This window comes from Miniopterus schreibersii, assembly GCF_964146895.1.
Source record: "Miniopterus schreibersii genome assembly, chromosome: 1".
Lineage (NCBI taxonomy): Eukaryota > Metazoa > Chordata > Mammalia > Chiroptera > Miniopteridae > Miniopterus > Miniopterus schreibersii.
Window position 1 is genome coordinate 186,799,213 of NC_138101.1, and position 24,939 is coordinate 186,824,151.

Genomic DNA, 24,939 nt, shown 5'->3' on the forward strand with positions numbered 1-24,939 from the left:
GTGTCAGACTGCAGAGGGTGACCTCTGTTCAGTAGACAGTGGAGAACATCAGGGATCTTGACTGAGAGCTGTCTGGGTTGTGCACTGTACGTGGAAGCCCTTCCCCTTAAGAAAGGGGGATAGGATTAAGGAGGCTACAAGAAGGAGGTTGGCCTGGGAGGTATTTCAAGAAGAGAGTGAACGTGATGATGTCGTCGATAGCCCAGGTGATCACAGGTGCACGCCGAGAACACCAGGAAGTTTTAAACAGAGACTGTCGCGGCTACTTAACTCTGAGCTGAACCGTTCATGTCCACTGCGACGTCTCGAGTTCATCCTCTGCAGCAACCTGCGCCCCTTTCACAGCAGCACGCCTGGCTCAGAGACCAGCTGTAGCCCACGGTCCCCACTTCGTCATCTTCTGATACTAGTCTGTGGTGGTTCTGGGAACCAGATAACCAAGTATAAGAACAACTAGACATTTCCTTCAAGTTGTCAAATCCAGGTCCTCTGACAAGTGACACCTTACGGCAGGGCTCCGCAAACTTGTTCACACCACGGCACGCTGAGAATATAATTGCATCGCATGCACACTAGGTAATGGGTGAGGCTGCTCTCAGCCAGGGGTGACCAACACAGAGGCTCTGGTGGCCCCAGACCTTGGCCAGCTTCCCTAAGGGTTAAGTGGTTCAACACTGAGGCACACTTGCAACACACTTGAGACATGGTAGGTGTGCGGTTCTGCCTTAGAGCTAGAGCACCAGCTCCATCTGAGCAAGAGTCTCTTCCTCTCGGGGGCTCTCATGAGCTATCATCAGCCTCATGCAGGGCCTGGTCCTCTAGCACTGATCTAATTCACGTGTGACTCCTCCCTTGGTCCTCTGAAGCACAGCCAGGGCCACAGCTAGCCCGCAGTGGACACTTATACAAATCAGAAAACAGTGCCCTTGCTCTGGATGGACACTGCCCAGCACCAGAATGTGATAGCAGCCAGCCAAGATCAGGAATATTTAAAGAAGGTTTTATGAAAAACTCGTGGGATGGCCCTGGCCAGGTAGCTCAGTTGGTTAGAGCATCGTCCCAATAAGCCAAGGCTGAGGGTTTGATTCTTACAAGAATCACCCAATGAGTTTATAAATAAGTGGAAAAATAAATCGATGTTTCTCTCTCACTCTCTCTCTCTAAAAATCAATAAATAAAATTTTTTAAAAAAAACTTATGGGACTATAGATATAAAGATTTGACGGCACTCAATAATTGGCCTTACAAAGCACTGCTTACTCATGTTTAACTCAACTTGGGCCCCACAAGAGGGCTGCCTCCTTACTTTGCTGGGGACATTTCTAGCTCTCCTGCCAGTCACTCGGTACTTGTGTCCCTTTTAGCTAGGAAATTGACTGTCTGGTCCTATTGACTGGCTATTCCGTAGGTAGCATGACCTTCTATGAAAGCCACACTTGCTTATAAAATATTGTACAAGATAGAGCTTTAGGCTCTATCTTGATGATCCCCAAGTTCTCAGGGAAACTGGGCCAGTTATATGATCTTTCCTGAAGCTTCTACTCCTATTTCTGAATCTGGGCCACCCAATAGCTAGGCTAATCCCATTAATCCAACCATGTAATCCACCAACCATACTGCACATCAACTACCTTATCAAAATCAATCCCTTGCCTTCCAAGGTTGGCAATAGAGGAGACCAGGAGAGAAAGAATAGAAGCTGATGCTTTAAAGTTCAGGTACTCTCTTGCGGAAGGTCTCGCTCCTTGGCCAACTTGAATTTAGGCTTGATTTCACCAAGGAACTGACAGAGAATTTTAGCTTTTACTTTGTATAAAGTAAGCATAAGAGGGTCTCCCCCATGAGTCAAATACTCGTGCTTTCACTCTGGGACCAAAGGGCCCCTGGACTAGTCACGTGACGTATTTGTGTTGATCCAAGTTCCCACATGTGTCCTACGGTCACCGCAGTTGCTGGACAGAGGGGCTCTTCAATAGTAGCCCCAAATGGATCTGGCAGGCTCAGGCTTGGAGTGAAAACAAGGAAAGGGACGAGCTTTTTTCCAAATGTGGGGAAGGTTAACATGACCGAAAACCAAAGCTCCTCTGTTCCTTGCCAGATACAAATGACCTTTTTGTGAGGAATAAAAGAGAACCTTAATGAAACATGCCTGCGTCACTATACTCAGCCAGTCTGTCAATCAGGTCAGCGCATGACGTCAGGAACTTGCCAAATTGAAGGGTCATTGTCAACCAGCGGAACAAAAAGAGGGGGAGGAGGGAGAAAATGCAGTAGTTTTGAGCTGAGACATGAGGCACAGGCTCTGACCTAGAGCTGCCTGAAAATGTTTTTCCCCTTTCCTCTTGTCAGAGAATCGGGGCCTCTCAGGGCGCTCACAGGTGACTGGTGGGTGTCAGACACCAGACTCTCACCAGGACAGCACTCTCTCCCGCTGAAGCACAATGAAGGCACCTCTCCTCAGCTGTCCCCAAGTGGGACTGACAGGTGTCCTGTGCCCCTCACCCTTAGATGTCATTCTCACAACCAGCGTATTATGATCATGACTAATGGCTCTGCTGCTGGTTCACAGGCCAGGGAAACAAAACCATGGCCGAACAAGGTGTGGGCCCGAAATTCAGTTCTGTTCTTTACCTTCGGAAGCCCAACTTGTTGACATCTGAAACTCATTAAGGTGCTTCTTAAAGGGCCATCAGTTTTTCCTATTTCCTAGCCCACCCCCAGCACAGCAGAAGCTGTGACCTCAGTCTCTATAGGATCACATTCCTGAAAGCGGCTCCCGCGCGCATCAATGTCTTCATGGCGGCCGCAGTATAAATACTCGCCCATCCCGCTGTAGGAACTAGGCCGCCTCCTCCTGCGATCTCCCTCGAAGAACCAAACGAAACGACTGCACTTCACAATTCACACTGTTTCACAGTTTTATATTTAAGCACAAATAAAAATTCCCAGTGGTCATATTGAAGGACCTAATTAAATAACTAAATTCTGTTTCCTTCCTTACCATGGTTGTGCTCCAGCTGCTTAAACACAGAAATATATAGTGTGTCCCCCCAAAATTGACAGCTCAATTTTGAAAATGAAATGTATTTTAATAAACACTGCCTTTATAACTATTCAAAGTGTGTGTATACATTTTGGGGGGACACCCTATATACTGCCACAGAGTTGGATGCATGAGCTGAGCCCTAAATGAATGTGAATGATTCTGAACCCATGGGAATGTACTACTGAAACAAACAAGTATGGCTATGACCGAGTGTTAGGGTCCAACTGTATAACTGAGAGGTGTCCAGATTAACTTCCATACTGAATGCAATGTTTATATAAAAATATGTATGCTTTTGTTATTGTGGTAAAAACACACAATATAACATTTACCATCGTAACCATTTTTAAGCATACAGTTCAGTAGTCTCATCTACATATATTCACGATGTTGTGCAGCTAAGCTCCAGAACTTTTTAATCGTGCAAAAATGAAACTCTCTACCAATTAAACAATAACTCCCCGAGGGGGAAACAAGCTGGCGGCGTAGGTAACAGCTGCACCCGCCGCCTCCCGCAACCACATCAAACTCACAGCTAAAATACAGAACCACCACCACTCAGAGCCTCCAGAAATTCGGCTGAACAGAAGCCCCACAACCAGGGGACTGAAGCAGCACCGAGAGGGTAGGAGGGGCGGAAACGCGGGTGGATCGGGGCTGGATCCCGGAGACGCAGCCTCGGGCCCACACCTGGTGCCGCCAGGTAAACCCAGGAGGGATTCTCGGCGGCGGGGGTTTCCCCAAGGAGTGAGGGGTCCCAGCCCCACAGCAGGCGCCCAACCCAGGGCTCCAGGGCCGGGGAGAGACGTCCCCACACCTTCGGGCTGTGAAACCAGCGGGGACTGTCCCTGAGGGTCGCGGAGGCCGCGGGAGCCCCAGCAGCTCCTCTAAAGGGCCCGGCACGGACTCACTCGGACGCTCCCTCTGAGCCCAGCGCCGGGAGCAGCCGGAAAGGACCCGGGACACTCGGGGGGGAACTAACCTGCCTGAGATCCGGGCGAGAGGCGGAGGGCGGCTTCCTCCCAGGCAGAAGGGCTGGCAGAGGCCATGACTCCTGTGGCAAGTCCTCCCCGCACACGGCCGGCAGGCAGGCGCCATGTTTGAATCGCCAGCACCTGACTCACCTTCGGCCCCGCCCCGTGATTCCCGGAGGCCCCGCCCCTCCCCACCTGCCGCTCATCCAGGCCATTTCCAGGGGCTTTTCTGTGCAAGGGGCCTCTCGAGCCTCATGCTTAGGACTTTCCTAAAATCTCTCAAACAAGCAGCAGCAGGCCCCATAGGGCTTGATAAGCGGCCCCAGGCCTGGCACTAGAGGCAGCTGCACTGGCTCACAGCTTGGCCTCTCCTGGGCACCTCCAAGCCCAGCACAAGGAGCAGCCAACTACAGTTTGGTGTGTAGCTCATGCTGGGTGGCCCTGGACAAGGCACTGGCACAGGCTGACTTTGAACCTCCCGGGAGGCCCCAGAGACAGTGCACCTGGTGGGCAGACTCGACCACGCTGGATTATAGCCCTACCACATCCACGAGTGACACTCAAGGGGCCCACTTGGTGAACACCAAAGCTCCACTGAAGCAAATCCTGCTCCATAGGGGTGTCTCCAGCACAGCAGCTCTCTGGCTGTAGTTGCAGCTGGTCCTCACAGCCGATTGGTTTGGGGTTCAATTCCTCCCAGTGATTCTAACAGTAACCAAGGCTCAACTACAACAGGACAGTGCACACAGCCCACACAGGGGAGCACCGAGAAGGCCCAGCTCAGGTGACTGGGGAGGCTGAGCCACTGGACCCTACAGGACACCTGCTACACAAAGCCACTCTACAAATTCCAGGAGGCATAGCAGCTCTACCTAATACATAGAAACAAACACCTGAAAGCAGCCAAAATGGGGAGGCAAAGAAACTTGTCACAAAGGAAAGAACAGAAGAAATCTCTAGAAGAGGAATTAAATGAAATAGATCCAAGCAAACTAACAGATACAGAGTTCAGAAGTTTGGTTATAAGGATGCTCAACCATGTTATTATGAAAACAACTGAGAACATCGATGACATAATAAAGTACCAATTTGAAATGAAGGCTACACAAACTGAAATGAAGAATAAATTACAGGGAATCAACAGTAGAGTAGAGGATGCTGAGAATCAAATCAGCAATTTGGAACATGAGGAAACAAAAAACACCCAACCAGAAGAGCAGAAAGAAAGAAAAAATCCAGAAATATGAAGAGAGCATAAGGAGCCTCTGGGACAACTTCAAGCAGCCCATCATTCATATTATTGGTGTGCCAGAAGGGGAAGAAACAGACCAAGAAATTGAAAACCTATTTGAAAAAATAATTACAGGAAACTTCCCCTACCTGGGGAAAGAAATCAACTTACAAGTCCAGGAAGCACAGAGGGTCCCAAACAAGAGGAACCCAAAGAGGCCCACAGCAGGACACATCATAATTAAAATGCCAAAGGTTAAAGACAAAGAGAGAATCTTAAAAGCAGCAAGAGAAAAGCAATTAGTTACCTACAAGGGAGCACCCATACGACTGTCAGCTGATTTCCCCACAGAAACCTTGCAGGCCAGAAGGGAGTGGCAAGATATATTCAAAATGATGAAACACATAGGACTACAACCAAGATTGTTCTACCCAGCAAAGCTATCATTTAGAACTGAAGGTCAGATAACGAGCTTCACAGATAAGAAAAAGCTAAAGGAGTTCATCACCACCAAAACAGCACTGCAGGAAAAGCTGAAAGGTCTTTAAGAAGAAGCTAATGAACAAAAGAATCTGATGAACTAAATAGATCCAGAGACACTGACACATGCAATAGACGATCATATTTTAGTGGGAAGATGGAAGGTGGAAAGAGATTAACCAAAGAAGTTATATGCATATATGCATAACTCATGGACACAGTTAATAACAGGATGAAGGCCTGGGGAGGGGGTGGGAGTGAGGTGGAGGGGGTCAATTGGGAGGAAAAAACAGGACACCTGTAATACTTTCAACAATAAAGATAAATTTAAAAAAAAAACAAAAAACAGAAAACCCAATAACTCCCATTTCCCCCTCCCCCAGCCTCTGGCAACCACCACTCTACTTTCTGTTTCTAAGAATCAGATACCTCCTATCAGTGGAATCATGCAGCCTTTGTATTTTTGTGATTGTCTTATTTCACTTATGTGAAATGTAGAAAATGTACAAATATTTTTTAATAAGATATGTAATATGAGTGAAGCTACCAAATATTATTAAAACTGAACACTAATCGTGGTATTGAGGCCAATTAGGACTTACACCAAATGATACTTCTTGTAAGAAGTGTTTTATCATTGACATTCTTTAGGATTTCCTGGTCCATGGTAAAAATAAAAACACACTGAATTTCATCAGCTTTATTATGGTGTTTAAATGCTCTGCCAACGGTTCTCCCCTTCCTGCCTGCTCTCTAGACTGCGCCTTGGGCATGTCTCTGCTGCAAAATATACCAAGGAGGGCCGCGTGCAACAGCTCCACCTGGAGACAGGGGCTATTGTGCCCAGGTACTTAAACTGAAAAACAAAAGTGGGGCCCTCCAATGATCCCAGGCTGTCAGCCTCTGGGTTTCTACTTTCCTGTTGCACCCGATGAGACTCTGAAAAGCCAGGGCCACTCTGATTGCATTAGGGAGCCCTCTTAGGAATAAACTTCCAGAAGAGAAGTGGTGTGAGCTGAGGGTAGACAACCCTCCCTTAGGCAAACAAATATAGATTTTTTTTCTGAAAATACTCTTTTCCTTCAACTCATTTAACTTCACACTATTTGTGGAAGGAAAAGCCATAACTGACCACTTTGCTGATCCCCAAGTCAGCATAGAACCACTGTCCAGAGCGACCTCACCATCGTGAATCCGGCGGTGTATTTATTTATATCCCTGTCTTTGCTGAGTGTCCTTTTAGAGTGGTAAATAGAGGCAGTGAAGAGTCAGGAGTGTTCCCAGAATGCCTCCTCTGAGCGGAAGCAGGAGGCCAGGCTGCTGCAGGGACCACGGCCCCTGGCAACAGGTCTAAGGTGGAACCACTCGCTCCTGCAGTCTGAGGGGATGGGACACCTACCTCATCCTCACTACAGTCCGCATTCTACCAACCGGCCCAAGCTGCACTATTGCTTCGCTCTATGATCTTAGGTAAAGTACTTGACCTCCATAAAGCTCAGTCGACCATCTGTAAAATGCAGATAAAAATAAACACTCTCAAGGCTGTTGTGAGAATTAGAAGATCAGGCAAAGCATTTGGCACTCAAGAAACACTCACTCCTAGTCTCTTTCCCTTCAACCAAACCTGTATGTCCAGACTTTTTCTTTCTGCCCCACTAAGAGCTGTGTCTATAAAATCTGCCAGACACCTTCTCCTTCCGTCTTAAATGACTTCCTTATTTGAGAACAAGAACTCCCCACACAAGATCTTTTTTTTTAAAATATGTTTTTTATTGATTTCAGAGAGAGGAAGGGAGAGGGAGAGAGAGAAACATTAATGAAGATAGAGAAAGAAACATGGATCAGCCGCCTCCTGCACGCCCAGTAGGGGTACTGGCAATCGAACCATGGCCTCCCGGTTCATAGGTTGAGGCTCAGCCACTGAGCCACACTGGCCAGACCAAGGTCTCTTGATTGTAGGGAGCAGAATTCTATGGGGAGGCTCCAGAATATACGGAACATGTCAAAAAGAGGGTCTGAAGAGCGTGAAAATAACTTCGGTATGCATCACACACACAGTCCTTACAATACACAACATGTAAATTAAGTGCCACCTCAGGATAGGGCACAGGGTCCAGATACATGTTTATACCAAAAAAAAAAGAGAAGTTTTGGAGTTGAGGGGCCCAACGCAGGCTGACTGGTGCTAGACAGGCTTGGGGAGATATCGATAGACTGTGAAACCACCATGCTCCTTCAGCTCCTACAGATGGGCCTCCAGTGGCCTCACGCAGGGAGGCCCCAGCTTGGCCAACAGAAAGCAGCTATGCTAGGGATGAGGCACCTTACTTGACTCTGCCAACTCTCCCAACTCTCGGTCACGCTACCAAGGTTGGATTTTGGGTCTAACTCTCATGGTACTCATAGTAGGTACTCAATTTATGAATGCCACTATAAATAAAGAACTAAAATGTAACTGAACCTCTTATACTTAAGGATAATTAGTCATCCAAGCACAAATGTAACTGATGCTGATAAACAATAATATTAATAATAATAACGTAAATGCACTGCTGTTTTGTGTATCTAGTGAAGACTACAGGATATTGAATGCCTAATAAAAAGAAGGGGTCGATATGAAGGTTGAAGACACTTGCAAGGAAAAGAAGGTGATTTTTAAGACATGCCTTATTGTTTCCACAGTTTTGCTGAATCAAACCTTGTTTACAGTGGCTTACCAACAGATAAATGTGGAAGTATTTGAATACTGTGTAGATGTGCAACTGAGCATGAACTCTGCTGTTGAGCCACGCAACAGACTGATTTGCATGATTAATAAAGATTTTCATCTTTATTGCTCAATGCCCAAAGTGGCTTATTATCAGATGAACTGAGCTGTACTATCAGGATTCTTGTTGCAAACAACAAAAACAGACTCTGGTTAATGTCAGCAGAAATCGAATTGATTGAAAGGGTAGAATAGTCTGCCAATGAATGGGAAGCCTAGAAAACCAGGCTCAGGCAGGGATCAAGCAAGGAAAGGAAAGCAAAACCACAGCCCTGTCCCAGCAAAAGGCTGCAACTATTACCCTGACCCAGAGAGTCGGTCACATCACTAGACCTCATCGTGCGTGCGTGTGTGTGTATGACCTCTTATATTGCAACCTCATTTCATTTCCTCAAACTCAAAGTCCTCTGATTTGAAAACTTACTACAAAGCTATAGTAATTAAAACAGTGTGATACTGGAATAAAGACAAACTACAGAACTATGGAACAGAGAGCCCAGAAATAAACCCTCACATATATGGCCAAATTATTTTTGACAGGGGTCACAAGACTATTCAATGGGGAAAGGACAGTCTTTTCAACAAATAGTGCAAAGAAAACTTGACCTCAACATTCAAAAGAATGAAATCATACCCTTACCTAATTCCATATTCAAAAGTTAACTCAAAATGAATCAAATATCTAAATGTTAATACCTAAAACTATGAAACTCTTAGCAGATAACACAGGGCAAAGCTTTACAACATTAAATTTGACAATGATTTCTTGGATATGACACCAAGGACACAGGCAACAAAAGAAAAAATAGACAAAATGGACTTCATAAAAATTTTTAAAATTTATGCATCAAAAGGCAAATATCAACAGAACAAAAAGGCAACTGACAAAATGGGAGAAAATATTTGTAAACCATGTATCTGGTAAGGGATTAATGTCCAGAATATATAGACAACTAAAGCTCAACAACAAAGAACAACCTGACTCAGACATGGGCAAAGGGCTTCAATCGACATTTCTCTAAAGAAGATACACAGATAGCCAATAAGCACATAAAAAGGTGTTCAACATCACTAATCATTAGGGACATGCATATCAAAACTACAATGAGATATCACTTTACACCCATTAGGATGATTACTATTTTTAAAAATCTAGAAAATAACAAGTGTTGGCAAGGTTGTGTAGAAATTGGAACCTTTTGTACTGTCAGTAGGAATGTAAAATGGTACAGCCGCTGTGGAAAACAGCATGGCAGTTCCTCAAAAAATTAAACATACAATTATCATATGATGCAGCAATTATACTTCTGGGCATATACCCAAAATAATTGGAAGCAGGGTCCCAAAAAGCAGCATTACTCACAGTAGCTGAAACATGGAAGCAACCCACTGAGTATCCATCAATGGATAAATGGATAAGCAAACTGTGGTGTATACATCCAATGGAATATTATTCAGCCTTTAAAATGAAGGAAATTCTGACACAGGCTACAACATGGATGAACCGGAGGATATCATGCTAAGTGAAATAAACCAGTCACAAGAGGACAATATTGCATGACTCTACTTAGTCAAAATCATAGAGACAGAAAATAGAATGCTGACAGGGGCTGGGTGAAAGAAGAAATTGGAAGTTATTGTTTAATAGGTATAAAGTTTCAGTTTTACAGGATGAAAAGAGTTCTGAAGATGGATGGTGGTGAGGGTAGCACATTATGAATATATTTAATACCATAAACTCTATACTTAAGAATGGTTAAGATGGTAACTTTTATGTTTGTCTATTTTACCTTGAAAAAGATTTTGCCCCCCGTTTCTGATCCAGCTGAGGGAGCCTGTCCCACTGCCCCACGGTTTCTCTCTTCATATGAAAAGTGAAGTTTAACAGAGCAGCTCTGTCAGACTGGTGGATGCCAGTCTGGTTTGGGGTTGACCTACACCAGGTACTAGTGAAAATAAAAAGAAGTTGTCAATGTATTGACAGTAAAACCAGCAAAACTTGCTGGCTGGGTGTGGTAAAAATGAGGGAAAAGAAGGGAATCAGGGATAACTCCTGGATTTTGTTTTGAGCACCTGGTAGACAGTGAAGAATCTTACTAGGACTGGGGAAGACTATGGAAGAAACAGGTTTAGATAACATTAAGCTTCAAATCCCAGTGACTCAAACAGTAGTCACGGATACATAAGGTTTGGAAATGGGGAAGGAAGAATAGGAATGAATTCCAATTCTGTCACATCATGTTTGGGAAAGTAGGGTATTCCAGAAGCGCTCGAAGGTAACTAGTATCATTTCAACTCAGCAACCTTCAGAAAGGTGAAGCTTGAAGAAAAAGGCTCAGAACGTTCTTGATTCAAGAACACAAAACTCATTTCCAATGTGAAGACCACAACTACAGTTAAGCTTCTAGAATTGTCTGTTTCTATTGACAAACTCAGTGATCTCTAGAATTGCTAGTACTGAGTCCTCCGATCCTTCATTTGAATCTGCAGACACTTCATCACAGGCCATGAACCCGTTTCTATTAAGATAGGAAAAAGTAAACTCACATACGTAACCTGGCAAACGTAAGATCTTTCCTGTGACCATTATTTCGTCCTAAAATGCATTTATTGAGCAGTTACCATGTACCAAGGATTTGCTAAATGCAACCTATGTATTACCTCAGGTTTGGTAACATGCCCAAACTCACACTGCCATTAATCCAATCGTCACTGGGATTAGAACTCAGACAATCCAACCTAACTGCTGTTTTTTCACTTATTTTATTCTCACCCGAGTTTATGTTTGATTTCAGAGAGAGGAGGAGAGACAAGAGAGAAACACTGATGTAAGAGAGCAACATCGACTGGTTGCCTCCCATACGCACCCTGACTGGCGATGGAACCCGCCACCTAGGGATGTGCCCTGGCCAGCAGTCGAACCTGCGGCCTTTTGGTGTACGGATGACGCTCCAATCGAGCCCCCGGCCAGGGCCTGCTTTTGAAAGGCAGCCACTGTCTTACTCGTCTCGGGGTATCCAGTGGTACTGATCACAACGCCTGGCCCCGGGAGAGCGCCAGAGCAAGCTGAGTGACCGAGTCAGTATGTACTTTGTGCTCAATTTCCTATTTAGCTAAGAAACACTGTGCTTCAAAACAGAAACTGAGGTGTGCGACTACTCATACCTGCCCCTTCCTCCTTGGCTGGGGAGGGGGTTGGCACAAAGGCCATTAGCCTCCAGAAATAGGGCTGCCAACAGTCACCAGGAGAGGGACTCGGGTCTGAGCGAGGTAACCACAGCTTCAGTGCCTTTAAGTAACAATACGGATTTCAGTATCTTTGTTTTTCTCCATAAATAAACTAGGCAGAACCCACTGATATTTGGGAAAATCGTGTAATTATTAAAATGTCCTAGTTCTACTAGTCTTAGCTTTGGGACAATTCAACCTATTTTAGACAAAATGCCGGAAATGTTTACTGCAGGGAGAAGAGCTGCGAGCCGCCCGGCTTCAAGGCCCTCTCCTGTCCTGCTGCGGCCGAGCTGCTCTCCCGGCCCAACTCCCCTCCCAGGCTGCTTGCTTGCTTGCTTGTGACCAAATCTCTCACTGCCTCCTCTTAATCAGACCATGTTCTCTTTTGTTATTTTTGACCACTTAAATTTTTTTTTTCGGTTCCACGAGTCATTTTAAATTATGCAAATAGAATTAAGTGCTTAAGCATAGCGAAAACCATTCTAAGAGCTTCTCATGTACCTCACTTAATCCTCAAAACCATATACATTACTGACAGAAAAACTAAGGCCAAAAAGGTTAAGATCTTCAACGTAGGAGCCTGTATTAAACTGCAAAATTACAAGATTTTCTGGCAATAAAATATCTTTATTATGATTGTTTTAATGGTTAAAATTTGCATGTTTCCTAGATATAGTAGTCTGTAACAGGATAAAAAATTACAAAAAGACAAGCTTCTTAATGTTTCACTTGAATTAACTATAAAATTAAAATGCCTGCTAATTATTTAATACCATCAAATATAACACAAAATATATTCAATATGTAATATAGAGCTCAGAAATCTGATTCTATTATGCAATTATTTACAAACTGAACTAAGAGTAAAAAACTTAGCTAAACAGTGAAATTAAAAAACAAGTATGCTCTCAAATAATTTTATCCTAAGTAATCTATTTTCGGAGTAGAAATACTCATTTAATACAGTATGTTAATTACATCAAAGTTACACTTTGTTGGTGTGAATTTAGCCCAATTTAAATTCCTGTGTGCCTGGGAAGTATAACTATTCTTTGTTTAAATGATTAAGAATTTGTAACAAAGTTTAATAATTCAGACTGATACCTCACCCTACTTAAATTTAAAGGTATAGAATATGATACCTTTTTTTTGATAAATGGAACTTATTCTCATTAACAATGTAAAGCACTTTCCTTTCTAAACTGTATAATTTTATTCAGTTATCTATATAACAATATTATACACTAGTAAGCAAAGCAAGCAACATTACTTTTTTAAATAACATCTTTAATTAAAGTTTTTGCAAAGGTAAAATATTAAACTTAAAATAGGTCTTAGTACATCAAAATACTAAGTTCTCTAATTGTATTCCAAGATGGTCTTTAAAACATAATATCCCATATATCACAGAAGAGCAACCTTGATCTGCAATTGTACAGATGAATTATACAAACATAATAAATATATTTACGCCCTTACACATAACAGTATGTACAACAGCAGTTGACAATAGTAGCTCAGAACAGCAAAAAGGATTAGTCCCTCCCCCAAATTGTAGCCCTGACGCATACTGGACCGATTTAAGGAACCTCGACAGAAACAGTTACTAACTAACTAGTAACTTACTAATAGTTAGTAGTTACTAACTCAATGAGTTCTTCCCTTAAAAGAGAAGGGAAAGTTTCTCTTGTTCCTCAAAATAAACAAACATATTAAGTTTGGTGTGTTCTTTCTTAAACTATAAAAAATGACAAAAGATAGACTAAGGCAGGCTTAAAGGGGGAATATAAACTTCAGAATAATTTCCATAGCATAATAGATTAAAATGCAAAACTATTCAACATAAACTCATGAGGAACTATATATAGCAACTATTTTTTAACCAATGAATTCAAAATCTGAAATAGCTGACTCAGACAGGTGGAAGACAGACAAATGAAATAAAATGAAAATGTACAAAGATGGATCAATAAAATATTACATTGCACAAAATCTCAAAAAAGTTCAAGATGAAATAATCTGAAAAAAATAGCAATTTTCTAAGTGGAAGAAAATGTTAAGTTATAAAGAAAACTCCCAAGAGGAAATTATGTCTGTTTTCCTGTACAAGGCATATTTACCTTTGAAAAGAATGGTGGCATTATTGCTATAAGATAATCAAAAATTAGTCTTAGAGGAGACAACCCTTTTCATTCCTCCATAAAAAGCAGAAAAAAGTAAGAAAACCAAATCCTTGATTTTCACTATAGCAAAAGAAAACCTTTATACAAAAGCTATTATATTTTTATGTTCTTGATGTGTAAAACCAGTCTATTAGAATATGCTCTTCAAAAAACACATTTTAATTACTATACACTCCCCTCAAATCCTGATGTATTCCTAGAAGGACAACATCAAGGTAGCTTTGATTTTAAGAGAGGCAACAATATAAATGTGATGTTAAGATGGCATTTAATTAACAGAAAGAAATGTGAACATTAAAAAAAATATAAAAGCCCAATATAAAGATCCCCCTCATATAACAGACATTTTACTCTAGAAACTAATTGCACATTAAAGAGTTGTTTTAGCCAAATGTGGCTCTCCACAGAAATTAAACGTGCTCTCAGGCATTCATGTGGTCTGATTATCCCACTGACCACCAAAAAAAAAAAAAGAGTACATATAGTGAGAGGCACACATTTCCACACTTTATCAATTAATTTTGTGAAAATTTTCCTTTGCACTGTTGATTAAAGTCAATCTTTTCTTTAAATAAAAGGTGCCATCACCATCTGTGCAAATCTAAACAATTCCTCTTCTGAAACCTTTACCTGTTTTCATAAAACCAAGTCTGAACTATTTCCCCTCTTTGAATAAACATTTTCATTTTAAAATTCTGAAGTGGGAATCCTTGCCTTTTCAAAGGAATGACATTTTTATAGAACTTAATGAAATGATTTGTTAAATACAATGTTAAAAGCATGATTAAGAATTCAAGTACAATAAAAGATAAGAAAGTGGCATTCTTATAGTAAGCCACCATAATAAAACTAAAACATGCTATTCGATTAAAAAGGAACACAATGCAGTAATATATAAGAGCACAATTTGGTATGCAGTGTTGTTTGGACTGGCTTTCAGAATTTTCACAGGTAAATGAAAAGCATTTGCCAAGTACGCCATAATTAATATGCAATACACAGGTGCAAATACAAATAGGTATTAACCCTAGTGAATCACTCTGAAAGCAGTGGTTTCTTTCATGTTTGAAAATAACGTTATAAAAACAGGCCAGAATACAATTCTACTATGAATGCAAATGTTTGTCTACATAGAGGGCCCCAAACATGAGCTAAATATCCTTTAATAATACAAGGTTCAGTAGCGTAAGAACTACTAGACAGTCAAAAGGTTGAATCAACACTGCAGCACTGCTAAACTTCCATAGGTAGTTCAGGTCATCGACTCTTCACTGGGTAAATACCAACCTACCATCAACGATACTGAAGCACAACTGAACAAAAGGACTTCTGTGACTCACTCTCTCCCTTCTCTTCTCCCAGTCTCAATCAAAAACAGAAAAACCTGTGTGTGCTTGAGAGTAGTGGGGTAAACAAATAAATCTCCCCTCCAAAAAACTAAATTAACATAGTAAAAATAAAAACCGTATTACCAGTTATGGCATCTAATAAAATCTAACTACTAGCATGCTAGAAACCACCATTTATACCAATGTTCAGAACATAAGTTAAAGGGACCAAGTTGGTACATGGGGTGGCAAGTAGGCAGAAAAAAATTAGCCTTTTTGAGAATTTTAAAGATTTGTGTTAAAAAAAGAAAAAATATATAATAAGCTCACAGTTTTTCTTTGCAATGTACTTTAAAGTGTTTCTATGTTACTTCTGGAAACACAAAGGCAAATAAGACAAAAATGGAAGACTTTTAAAAAAATCATTATACAAAAGTAACTTAAACACATGTGAATTCTGTCAAGATAAACCATGAAAAGAATTAGCTGTAAGAACCAAGGTGAAGATCAGTGTTCCTACAGCTCTCCCGGGCAACTAGCGCACACTGAACACAGCACTGCCATGTTGTATTTTAGAGCCCCTTATAGAATACAGAGCTATGCATTCTTAATATACATATTAAGTTTCTATTATTTTTAATATAAGTCAAATTTATATGCTTTTTTCCCCGATGTGCAAACTAAAGCCCATGTTTAATATTATCAATGGCCGAGAAGGGCCACCAAATGAAAGAGGTAAATATGTACTTAGTGGCCCACCCCCCTCTATCCCCAAAATTGCCCTTCAAATTACAAAGTTGCATTTTAAAAAATTTGTTCAATTAAAATAATAGTTTTATAATTCTTTACTAGTAAACACAAGAAACTTGTATAATTACTAAATCGTTTAATAAAAATCCAGGTCCTCATCACCTGTGCAACGCTTCAATGAACAGAATGTTATATGAACGTGTGTTTGGCTTAAAGACTAAACACGTATATAAGCATACACTTCAGCCCAACAGGAAAAAAATCTGTATCCATTCATGTGTATATAATTTCAGCTTAATGGTACCTTTGTGAAATAAAACCGTATTTCTAAGGAGCCACTTTAGGGTTTCTTTTAAGGTGTGGGGCTAAAAGAAACAATTACAACTTTTCTGCAAGGAAACTGAAGTTGTCATTTGAATTCTGCTTAGATAAGACCCTAGTTTAATGAGTACGAAAACCTAATTAAAATAAGTATCAATTCCTGGGTCAAATTCTGTCTCCAAACTGTGGTCACTGATTACTCCCTTTAACTTTTAAATAGATGTTTCATAAAGCAGGGAAGGAAGAGGTATATATTACTGAGGGGAACAGCAAGTAAAAACATTTAAGACCTATTATGAGAGTTCTAATTGTTTCCTTACACAAGTGAATTAAAATTCAACACCATAATTCTTGCCCTTTTGTAAAAAGCTCACACGCAATTTTTACCAAATATAACCACATACAGTAAGGAGTTTCATTTCAATCTATGAAAAGGGAAGTTCCTTCAGTTCATTCTAACCAGTATTTTCTGATTGAACCCAAGTTGGAGGAAGGAATATAGACAAAGCTTTACATGCTAATTACCAGTGGCAGGTACCTGTATTTAAAATTGACAATTAGGGTTTTCCTACACAAAATGCCAACCACCCTTTCCCCCAACAACCCCAGGTGCTACAGTTCCATGGCTTGCCAGTTAGAAGTAGTGTCTATGTTGTCAAGATCTCTTTGTTCCAGTAGCTTTGCTTCTACTGCGCTTTTTCTGACATGCAGAAGTTAAGTTTTGGTTGGATTATGTCCCAAGTTTCAAACTGTCCACTTTAATTTTTTTTTTAAGTTTCTTTCATTTTATTTATAAAAGAAATGAACCAACTCTTCACCATTCTGCATCTCCAATGGCTTTGGAAAATATATAATCTCTTCCATTAAGATTCATAATGCCATCCTTGAGATGAAATTTCCATTTGTTTTTACTTCTGTGTATCTAAGTAAACAAATAAAAAAGAATGTAAGAGATACAATAAAAGAGGAAACAAACACAAAAAAACCCCACTCATACACCAAAAATACCTGTCTTGTACATTACTGCATTTGCAAACTTGTTTCTTTTAATTGATATGTAATTGACATGTGACATTCTATTAGTTTCAAACATAATGATTCATTATTTTTATATATGGAGAAATAATCACCACAGTAAGTCTAGTTAACATTCATCACCAGTTACAACTTTTTTTTCTTTTGATGAGAACTTTCAAGATTTACTCTCCTAGCAACTTTCAAATATACATCACAGTATTATTAACTACAGTCACCATGCTGTACATTATGATCCCTTGACTTATTTACTTTATAACTGGAGCTTTGCACCTTCTGACCACCTTCGCCCATTTCACCCCTCCCTTCTGGCAATCACCATTCTGTCCTCTGTAGCTATGCGTTGTTTGTTTCAGATTCTGCATATAAATGAGACCCTATGGTATTTGTCTTTCTCTGACTTACTTCAGTTAGCATGATGCCCTCCAGGTCCATTCATGTCACAAATGGCAAGATTTCATTCTCTTTTTCTGGCTGACTGTTATTCCATTTTATGCATCACCATTACATATATATATCACTATTTCTTTATTCATTCCTCCATCGATGGACACTTACGTTGTTTCCATATCTTGCATATTGCAATGAACATGAGGGTTATACATATTTTCCAGTTAGTGTTTTTGTTTCCTTTGAATAAATACCCAGAAGTGGAACAGTGGAACTACATGATAGTTCTATTTTAAATTTTTTGAGGAACATACATACTGTTTACCATAGTGGCTGTACCAATTTACATTCCCATCAACAGTGCACAAGGGTTCTCTTTTCTCCACATCCTTGCCAAAACTTGTTACTTCTTGCGGGGTTTTTGTGTTGGTTTTTGAAAATAGGATTTATTGATTTCAGAGAGAGAAAGGGAGAGGGGGAGAAAGAAACATCAATGATGAGTCGTCCCGGATCAGATGCCTCCTGCACACCCCAACTAGGGACAGAGTCCACAACCAGGGCATGTGTCCTGACCAGGAACCGAACCACCATCTCCTGGATCCTACACGTTGATGCTCAACCTCTGAGCCGTGTCTGTTGGGCTTTTTTTTTTATACATATGTAACAGCCATTCCAACAGGTAATATTAATGAGGTAATAGCTCACTGTGGTTTTGGTTTGTATTTCCCTGGTGATTAGTCATATCAGCATCTTTTCAGGTATGGATTGGCCATTTGCATTTCTTCTTTGGAAAACTATCTATTTAGATCTTCTGCCCATTTTTAAACCAGACTGTATTTTTCCTATTGAGTTGTATGAGCTCTTTATATATTTTGGATACCAAACTCCTTATCAGATATGTGATTTGCAAATACTTCCTCCCATTCAGTAGGCTGCCTTTTCACTTCGTTGATAGTTTCCTTTGCTGTGAAGAAGCTTTTTAGCTTGATGTAGTCCAACTTTCTTAGTTTTGTTTTTGGTATCAAAAATCCAGACCGATGTTAAAGAGCTTACCACCTAGGCAGTTTCAGATCTTTTTTTTTTTTTTAAATATAGATTGATTTCAAAGAGAGGAAGGGAGAGGGAGAGAGACAGAAACACCAATGATGAGAGAGTCATTGATAGGCTGCCTCCTGCACGCCCCCGAATGGGGATCAAGCCCACAACCCGGGCATGTGCCCTGACGGGGCACCGAACTGCGATCTCCTGGATCCTAGGTCCATGCTCAACCACTGAGCCACGCCGGGCTCGGCGGCAGTTTCAGGTCTTAACAGCCAAGTCTTTCATTCATTTTTTGAATTGATTTTTGTGTACGGTGTGACAGTGGTCGAGTTTTCCCAATACCATTTATTGAAGAGATGGTCCTTCACCCATTTTGTATTCTTGGCTATTTTGTCCTAACACATATGCATGGGTTTATTTCTGGGCTCTCTTTTCTGTTCCATTTATCTATGTGTCTGTTTTTATGCAAATACCATATTGTTTTGATTACTATAGCTGTGTAATATAGTTTGACAGGGAGTATGGTGACTGAACTTATGTTGTTCTTTCTCAAGATTGCTTTGGCTGAAGGGTCTTTTGTGGTTCATACAAACTTTAGGTTTCTTTGTTCTATAGCTGTGAAAACTGTCATTGGAATTTGGGTGGGGACTATACTGAATCTGTAGACTGGTAGTATAGACATTTTAACACTTAATTCTTCTAATCCATGAGCACAAAATATCTTTCCATTTTTTTGTGTCTTCTTCAATTTCTTTCATCATGTCTTTATAGTTTTTGGTGTACAGGTCTTTCACCTCTTTGGTTAAATTTATTCCTGGGTATTTTATTCTTTCTGATGCAATTGTAAGTGGGATTGTTTTTCTTAATTCCTCTTTATGACAGTTCATTATTAATGTATAGAAATGCAACAGATTCTTGCATTTTGATTTTGTATCCTGAAACTTTACTGAGTTTAATAGTTCCAAGTTTTTTGGTGGGGTCTTCAGGATTTTCTATATATATCATGTCATCTGCAATAGTGACAGTTTTACTTCTTCCTTTCAAATTTAAATTTCATTTCTTTTTCTTGCCTAACTGCTCTGGCTAGGGCTTCCAATAGTATGTTAAATAAAAGTGGTGAAAGCAGGTATTCTTGTCTTGTTCCTGATCTTACCAGAAAAGCTTTCAGCTTTTCACCAATGAGTATGATATAAGTGGGGTATATATGTCCGTTATTAAGTTGAGGTTATGTTCCCTCTATACCCACTTCATTGAGAGTTTTTATCATAAATGGACACTGAATTTTGTCAAATGCTTTTTCTGCCTCTGTTGAGTTTATATGACTTTTCTCCTTCATTTTGTTAGCGTGTTGTATTACATTTATTTACTTGAGGATGTTGAACCATCCTTGTATCCCTGGAGTAAATCCCACTTGGTCGTGGCATGTGATCCTTTTGTATTATTGAATTCAGTCTGCCAACATTTTGTTAAGGATCTGTGATCACCAGGGACGTTGGCATGTACTTTTCCTTTCCTGTGGTGTCCTTGTCTGGTTTTGGTAAAATGAGTTTTGAAGTATTCCCTTTTATTTTTTGGAAGACTTTGAGAAAAACTGGTATTAATTCCTTTTTGGATGCTTGGTAGAATTCACCAGTGAAGCTGTCTAATACTGGACTTTTGCTTGTTGGGAAGTTTCTAATTACTGATTCAATCTCCTTAAGGAGATCAATCTGTTCAGATTTTCTATTTCTTCATGATTCAGTTTCGAAAGGTTATATATTTCTAGGAATTTAATCTATTTCTTCTAGGTTGCCTAATATATCAGCATTTAATGGTTCAAAGTAGTCTCTTATGATCCTTTGTATTTCTGTGGTATGAGTTGTAACATTTCATTTCTGATTTTGAGTCCTCTCATTTCTTGGTGAGTCCAGCTAAAGGTTAATCAATGTTTTCTTTTTAAAGAACCAGCTCTTAGTTTTACTGGTTTTTTCTATTGTCTTTTAATTTACAGTTCATTTACTTCCACTCTGATCTTTATTATTTCCTTCCTTCTAATTTGGGGCTTTGTTTGTTCCTTTTCTAATTCCTGGAGATGTAAAGTTAGGTTGTGTTTGAGATCTTTCTTTTTCTTAAAGAATAGCTTATTGATTTTGAGAGAGAGAGGAAGGAACAGAGAAACATTGATGTGAGAGCACAACATTGATCAGCCGCCTCCTGCATGCCCCCCGCCATGGATCAAGTCTGCAATCCGGGCATGTGCCCCAACCAGGACTCGAACCAGCAACCTTTCAATGCACAGGATGACGCCCAGTCAACTGAGCCACACCAACCAGGGCAAGATGTTTCTTATTTCTTAATGTAGGCACTTATCTTTATGAACTTCTCTCTTAGAACTGCTCTTGCTGCATCCATACATTTTAGCATGCTATACTACAATTTTCATTTGTCTCAAGGTATATATTTTAATTTCTCATTAGACTTCTTCATTGACCCATTGGGTTGTCCAGTAGCATGTTGTTTAATCTACAAATACTTGTGAATTTTCCAGTTTTCTTCTTGTAGCCAATTTCTAGCTTCATGCCATTGTGGTCAGACAAATTGGTTTTTAAATAAAGTTTAATTTAAACAAAACAAACAAACCATTGATTCACTAGATGGATTTTTAAAAAAATAAATCATAATTAGTATTTCTTACAGCTCTTAGTACTTTTCATTAAAGCAGTTAATGATATTTCTCTGCAAAACCTGTTTGCAAAAACAGGTTTGCATATACATGTGTCCTTTTTTCACAGGAAATTTTATACTGGCAAACATTTAAACAGGAATAACCCTTCTTCTCCCTGGTACTTCTAGATCATACTTTTGCCTTTGCTCTAATAACTCCTTTTATATCTATACCACTTACTTAACCTTAGGGTTTTCTTCATTCCTCTTATCTACTGACCACCAGAACACTGTCTTTTCTCGATACTAGTATCATGTTTACAACCATTCTTTTCCTTTTCCTCACATGTAGTAACAACTTCCACATTGCTGACCCTTCTAATACTATAACCTTGTGGTATTAATATTCATACTAATATTAGTATATTTAAAAGATTTTTTTATTGACTTTTAGAGAGAGAAGGGGGAAAGAAAGAAACCAACGTGAGAGCTAAACATTGATTGGCTGCCTCCTGCACACCCCCTACTGGGCATCAAGCCTTTAACCAGAGCATGTTCCCTAAACTAGGACTCGAACTAGCAACCTTTCAGGGCATGGGACGACGCCCAACCAACTGAGCCATACCAACCAGGGCTAATATTAGTAGTTTGAACCTCTATTTACATTATCTCTAATTCTACTTTAGTTGCCTTGAGGACACTTGGCAACTGTTTTCTCCCAGGCCACCAATAATCTTCTAGTTACCACATCAATAGCCTCCTGACATCTGATTTATCACAATAACCTTCTGAATTCCATGCCTTTATTCTCCTCTTCCTTCTAATCATCTTATTAACATTGCCGCCGGAAGCACAATTCTAACCAATCACCTCTACTTAACTATTTCTATTTCTAACTGACCTGACAATAACTCACCTTTCCAAGCTTATTTCTACCTCCACATTACTCAAAGACTTTATTTCAATCAAAGAAATAATCATCCCTTGTTCCTACTTTTACAAATTCAATTCTTATTTCAAGTTCCACCTCAAAACACTATCCTCCACAAAGCTTTCCCTAATCTCATCAGCTAAAAGTACTCCTTTCCTGCTGATTAATTACCAATGGCCCTCTCAAAGACATTTCTAGTATTATTTCTAAAGTATATGCAAGCATGGGCTGCTTTCTTCTACGAAAATAAAACTTGTTATAGTTTCATTTTCTCAAGACTTAAACACATAGCAGCATTTATCAAATACATTTGAAAGAATGCTAATAATCTAGTCGCTCACAGAAGATTTCAAAAACTATGTACAGCCCAGCCAGGGTGGCTCAGCAGTTGAATGTCAATCTATGATCCAAAAGATTGAGGTTTGATTTCCGGTCAGGGCACATGCCTGGGTTGCAGGCTCGATTCCCAACGGGGGATGTGCAGGAGGCAGCTGATCAATGACTCTCTCATCACTGATGTTTCCATCTCTCTCTCCCTTCCTCTCTTTGGGGAAAAAAAAAACTATGTACATCTACAGTTAAGCCAAACAGAGAAGGACAGAGTTCAAATTGGGCCAGGCCCTGGGCACTCCCATCTTTGCCATCATTTATAGTTTTTAGTTATTTGTAACGCCATGGATTTGGGGGGAAAAGGAATTGTAAAACTTAAATCAACTAAAATGACCTTTTTTCCCTCTCCTGCCAAGTCCCACTCATTATTCAATGTTCAGTTCAAGCTCCACATCCTCCTCAAAGGACCCATGGTTCTCCCTCCTCTCTAACCTAAAGGGGCCGCAAATCAAGTAGTTCAGAATTTCATTTTCAAAAGAGGAAATTACAGCCTGCAGAAGTTATAGGACTTGACTACATTGCTATTAAGTGACAAAGACGATTCTCGAGTCCAGGTCCAGTATACTTTCTACTCAATCAGGCTGTTTCATGTAATAATGCAGAAATGCTCATGATGTATAGATATTTTCTGAGGTCCCATTCCTAAAATTCCAGTCCAACCTCCCAGTGCAAACATCCTCCATGGCATATTCTTGGGAAACTGTTTTCAGTGTCTGCATAAATTAATTAAAAGTGAGGGACAGCCCAGCCGGGCGTGGCTCAGCGGTTGAGGGTCGACCTAGGATCCAGGCGATTGGGGTTGGATTCCCGGTCAGGGCACATGCCAGGGTTGCGGGCTCGATCAATGACTCTCTCATCATTGATGTTTCTGTCTCTCTCTCCCCCTCTCCTTTCCTCTCTCTGAAATCAATAAAGATGATATTAAAAAAAAAAAAATTAAAAAAAATAAAATAAAAAATAAAAGTGAGGGACAAAGAATTACAAATTATGTTATTCCTTTTTGAGATGGATCTTTTATAAGTCTTCATAATTTACCCCTTACTGAAATTTGCTTCCTCCAAATGTCTACTTATTAATCTTAGCTCTGCCTTTTGGGACTTAAAATAAAAAAAAATCAAAGAACTCTTCATATATTTGAAAAGCACTCTCATGCTCTTCCTCTAGATCACTGACTTAAACTATGTACACATTTAGCATTTATTCAATTTTTCTTACCTATTAAAAACAGAACACAAAAAAGTTAAAACAGTAGTCAGGGCAGAGAGTCTTGCATTAATTGGCCTTCTAGCTCTGGTCTAAATACACTATGTAGATATTTAACTTAACATCTTAAGATGAATCATCTGAACGTCTAACAGACATTCCAAACTTAACATGTCCAAAACTGATCACTCTTGTTTCCTAAACCTTCTCCATCTGCAGACTTTCCCATCTTAGTAGATGGCATTCCCATTCTTCTTTCTGGTTACTCATCTAAAAATCTTGGGAGTCATTCTTATTTCCTCTTTTTCTTTTCTATCACACATCTAAAAAGAGTCAGGAGCCCTACCCGGTTTTGCTCAGTGGTTAGAGCGTCAGCCCAGGTTCAATTCTGGCCAAGGGCACGTACCTCAGTTGCAAGCTCAGTCAGAGTATGTGGGGAGGCAATCAATCAATATGTCTCTCTCACACTGATGTTTCTCCCCTACCCCCCCAAAAAGCAATGGAAAAAATATCCTTGAGTGAGGATTTAAAAAAAAGTCAGGAATTACTGTTAAGTCTTCCTTCAAAACATATCCAAGATCCAACTGCTTTTCACCTCTTCCAATACCATCACCCTAGCCTGAGTCAGCACTCTCTCTCACTTGGATCACTACAATACCCTTCTATTAGTCTCCTTGTTTCAACCACTGCTTCCTCCACACACTCTGATCTCAACAAAGAAGGAAAAGTAACGCTTTTAAAATTAAAGCGTGATATCACATTTATCTCTCTGAAACCTTCCAATAGTTTCCCAATCCAGACAAAATAAGAGCCCCTGTCTTCACAAAGTCTCACACCCTCTGCCCTCACTTACCTCTGGCTTAATCTACTACTATGCTATACCCCTCCCACCCCCCCACACCCCCCAAGTCCAGCCACAGTGGCCTTCCTGCAGATCCTCACACACAACAGGCAGGCTCTGCCACCAGATGGTGACAGGGCTAACCCTCTTTAAG

The 24,939-nt window shown here is 40.3% G+C and overlaps 1 protein-coding gene across 3 annotated transcripts in view; it reads right to left on the reverse strand.

Moving 5' to 3' along the window:
* Positions 1 to 12,345: 12,345 nt before the first annotated feature.
* GTF2A1 (general transcription factor IIA subunit 1) overlaps positions 12,346 to 24,939 on the reverse strand; it is a 41,344-nt gene continuing 28,750 nt past the window's right edge. For all 3 annotated transcript variants that reach the window (XM_081141351.1, XM_081141353.1, XM_081141352.1), the window contains exon 9: positions 12,346 to 17,233. In XM_081141351.1, the coding sequence (XP_080997477.1) occupies positions 17,126 to 17,233 (108 nt within the window). In that variant the 3' untranslated portion in view covers positions 12,346 to 17,125. The remainder of the gene's footprint in view (positions 17,234 to 24,939) is intronic.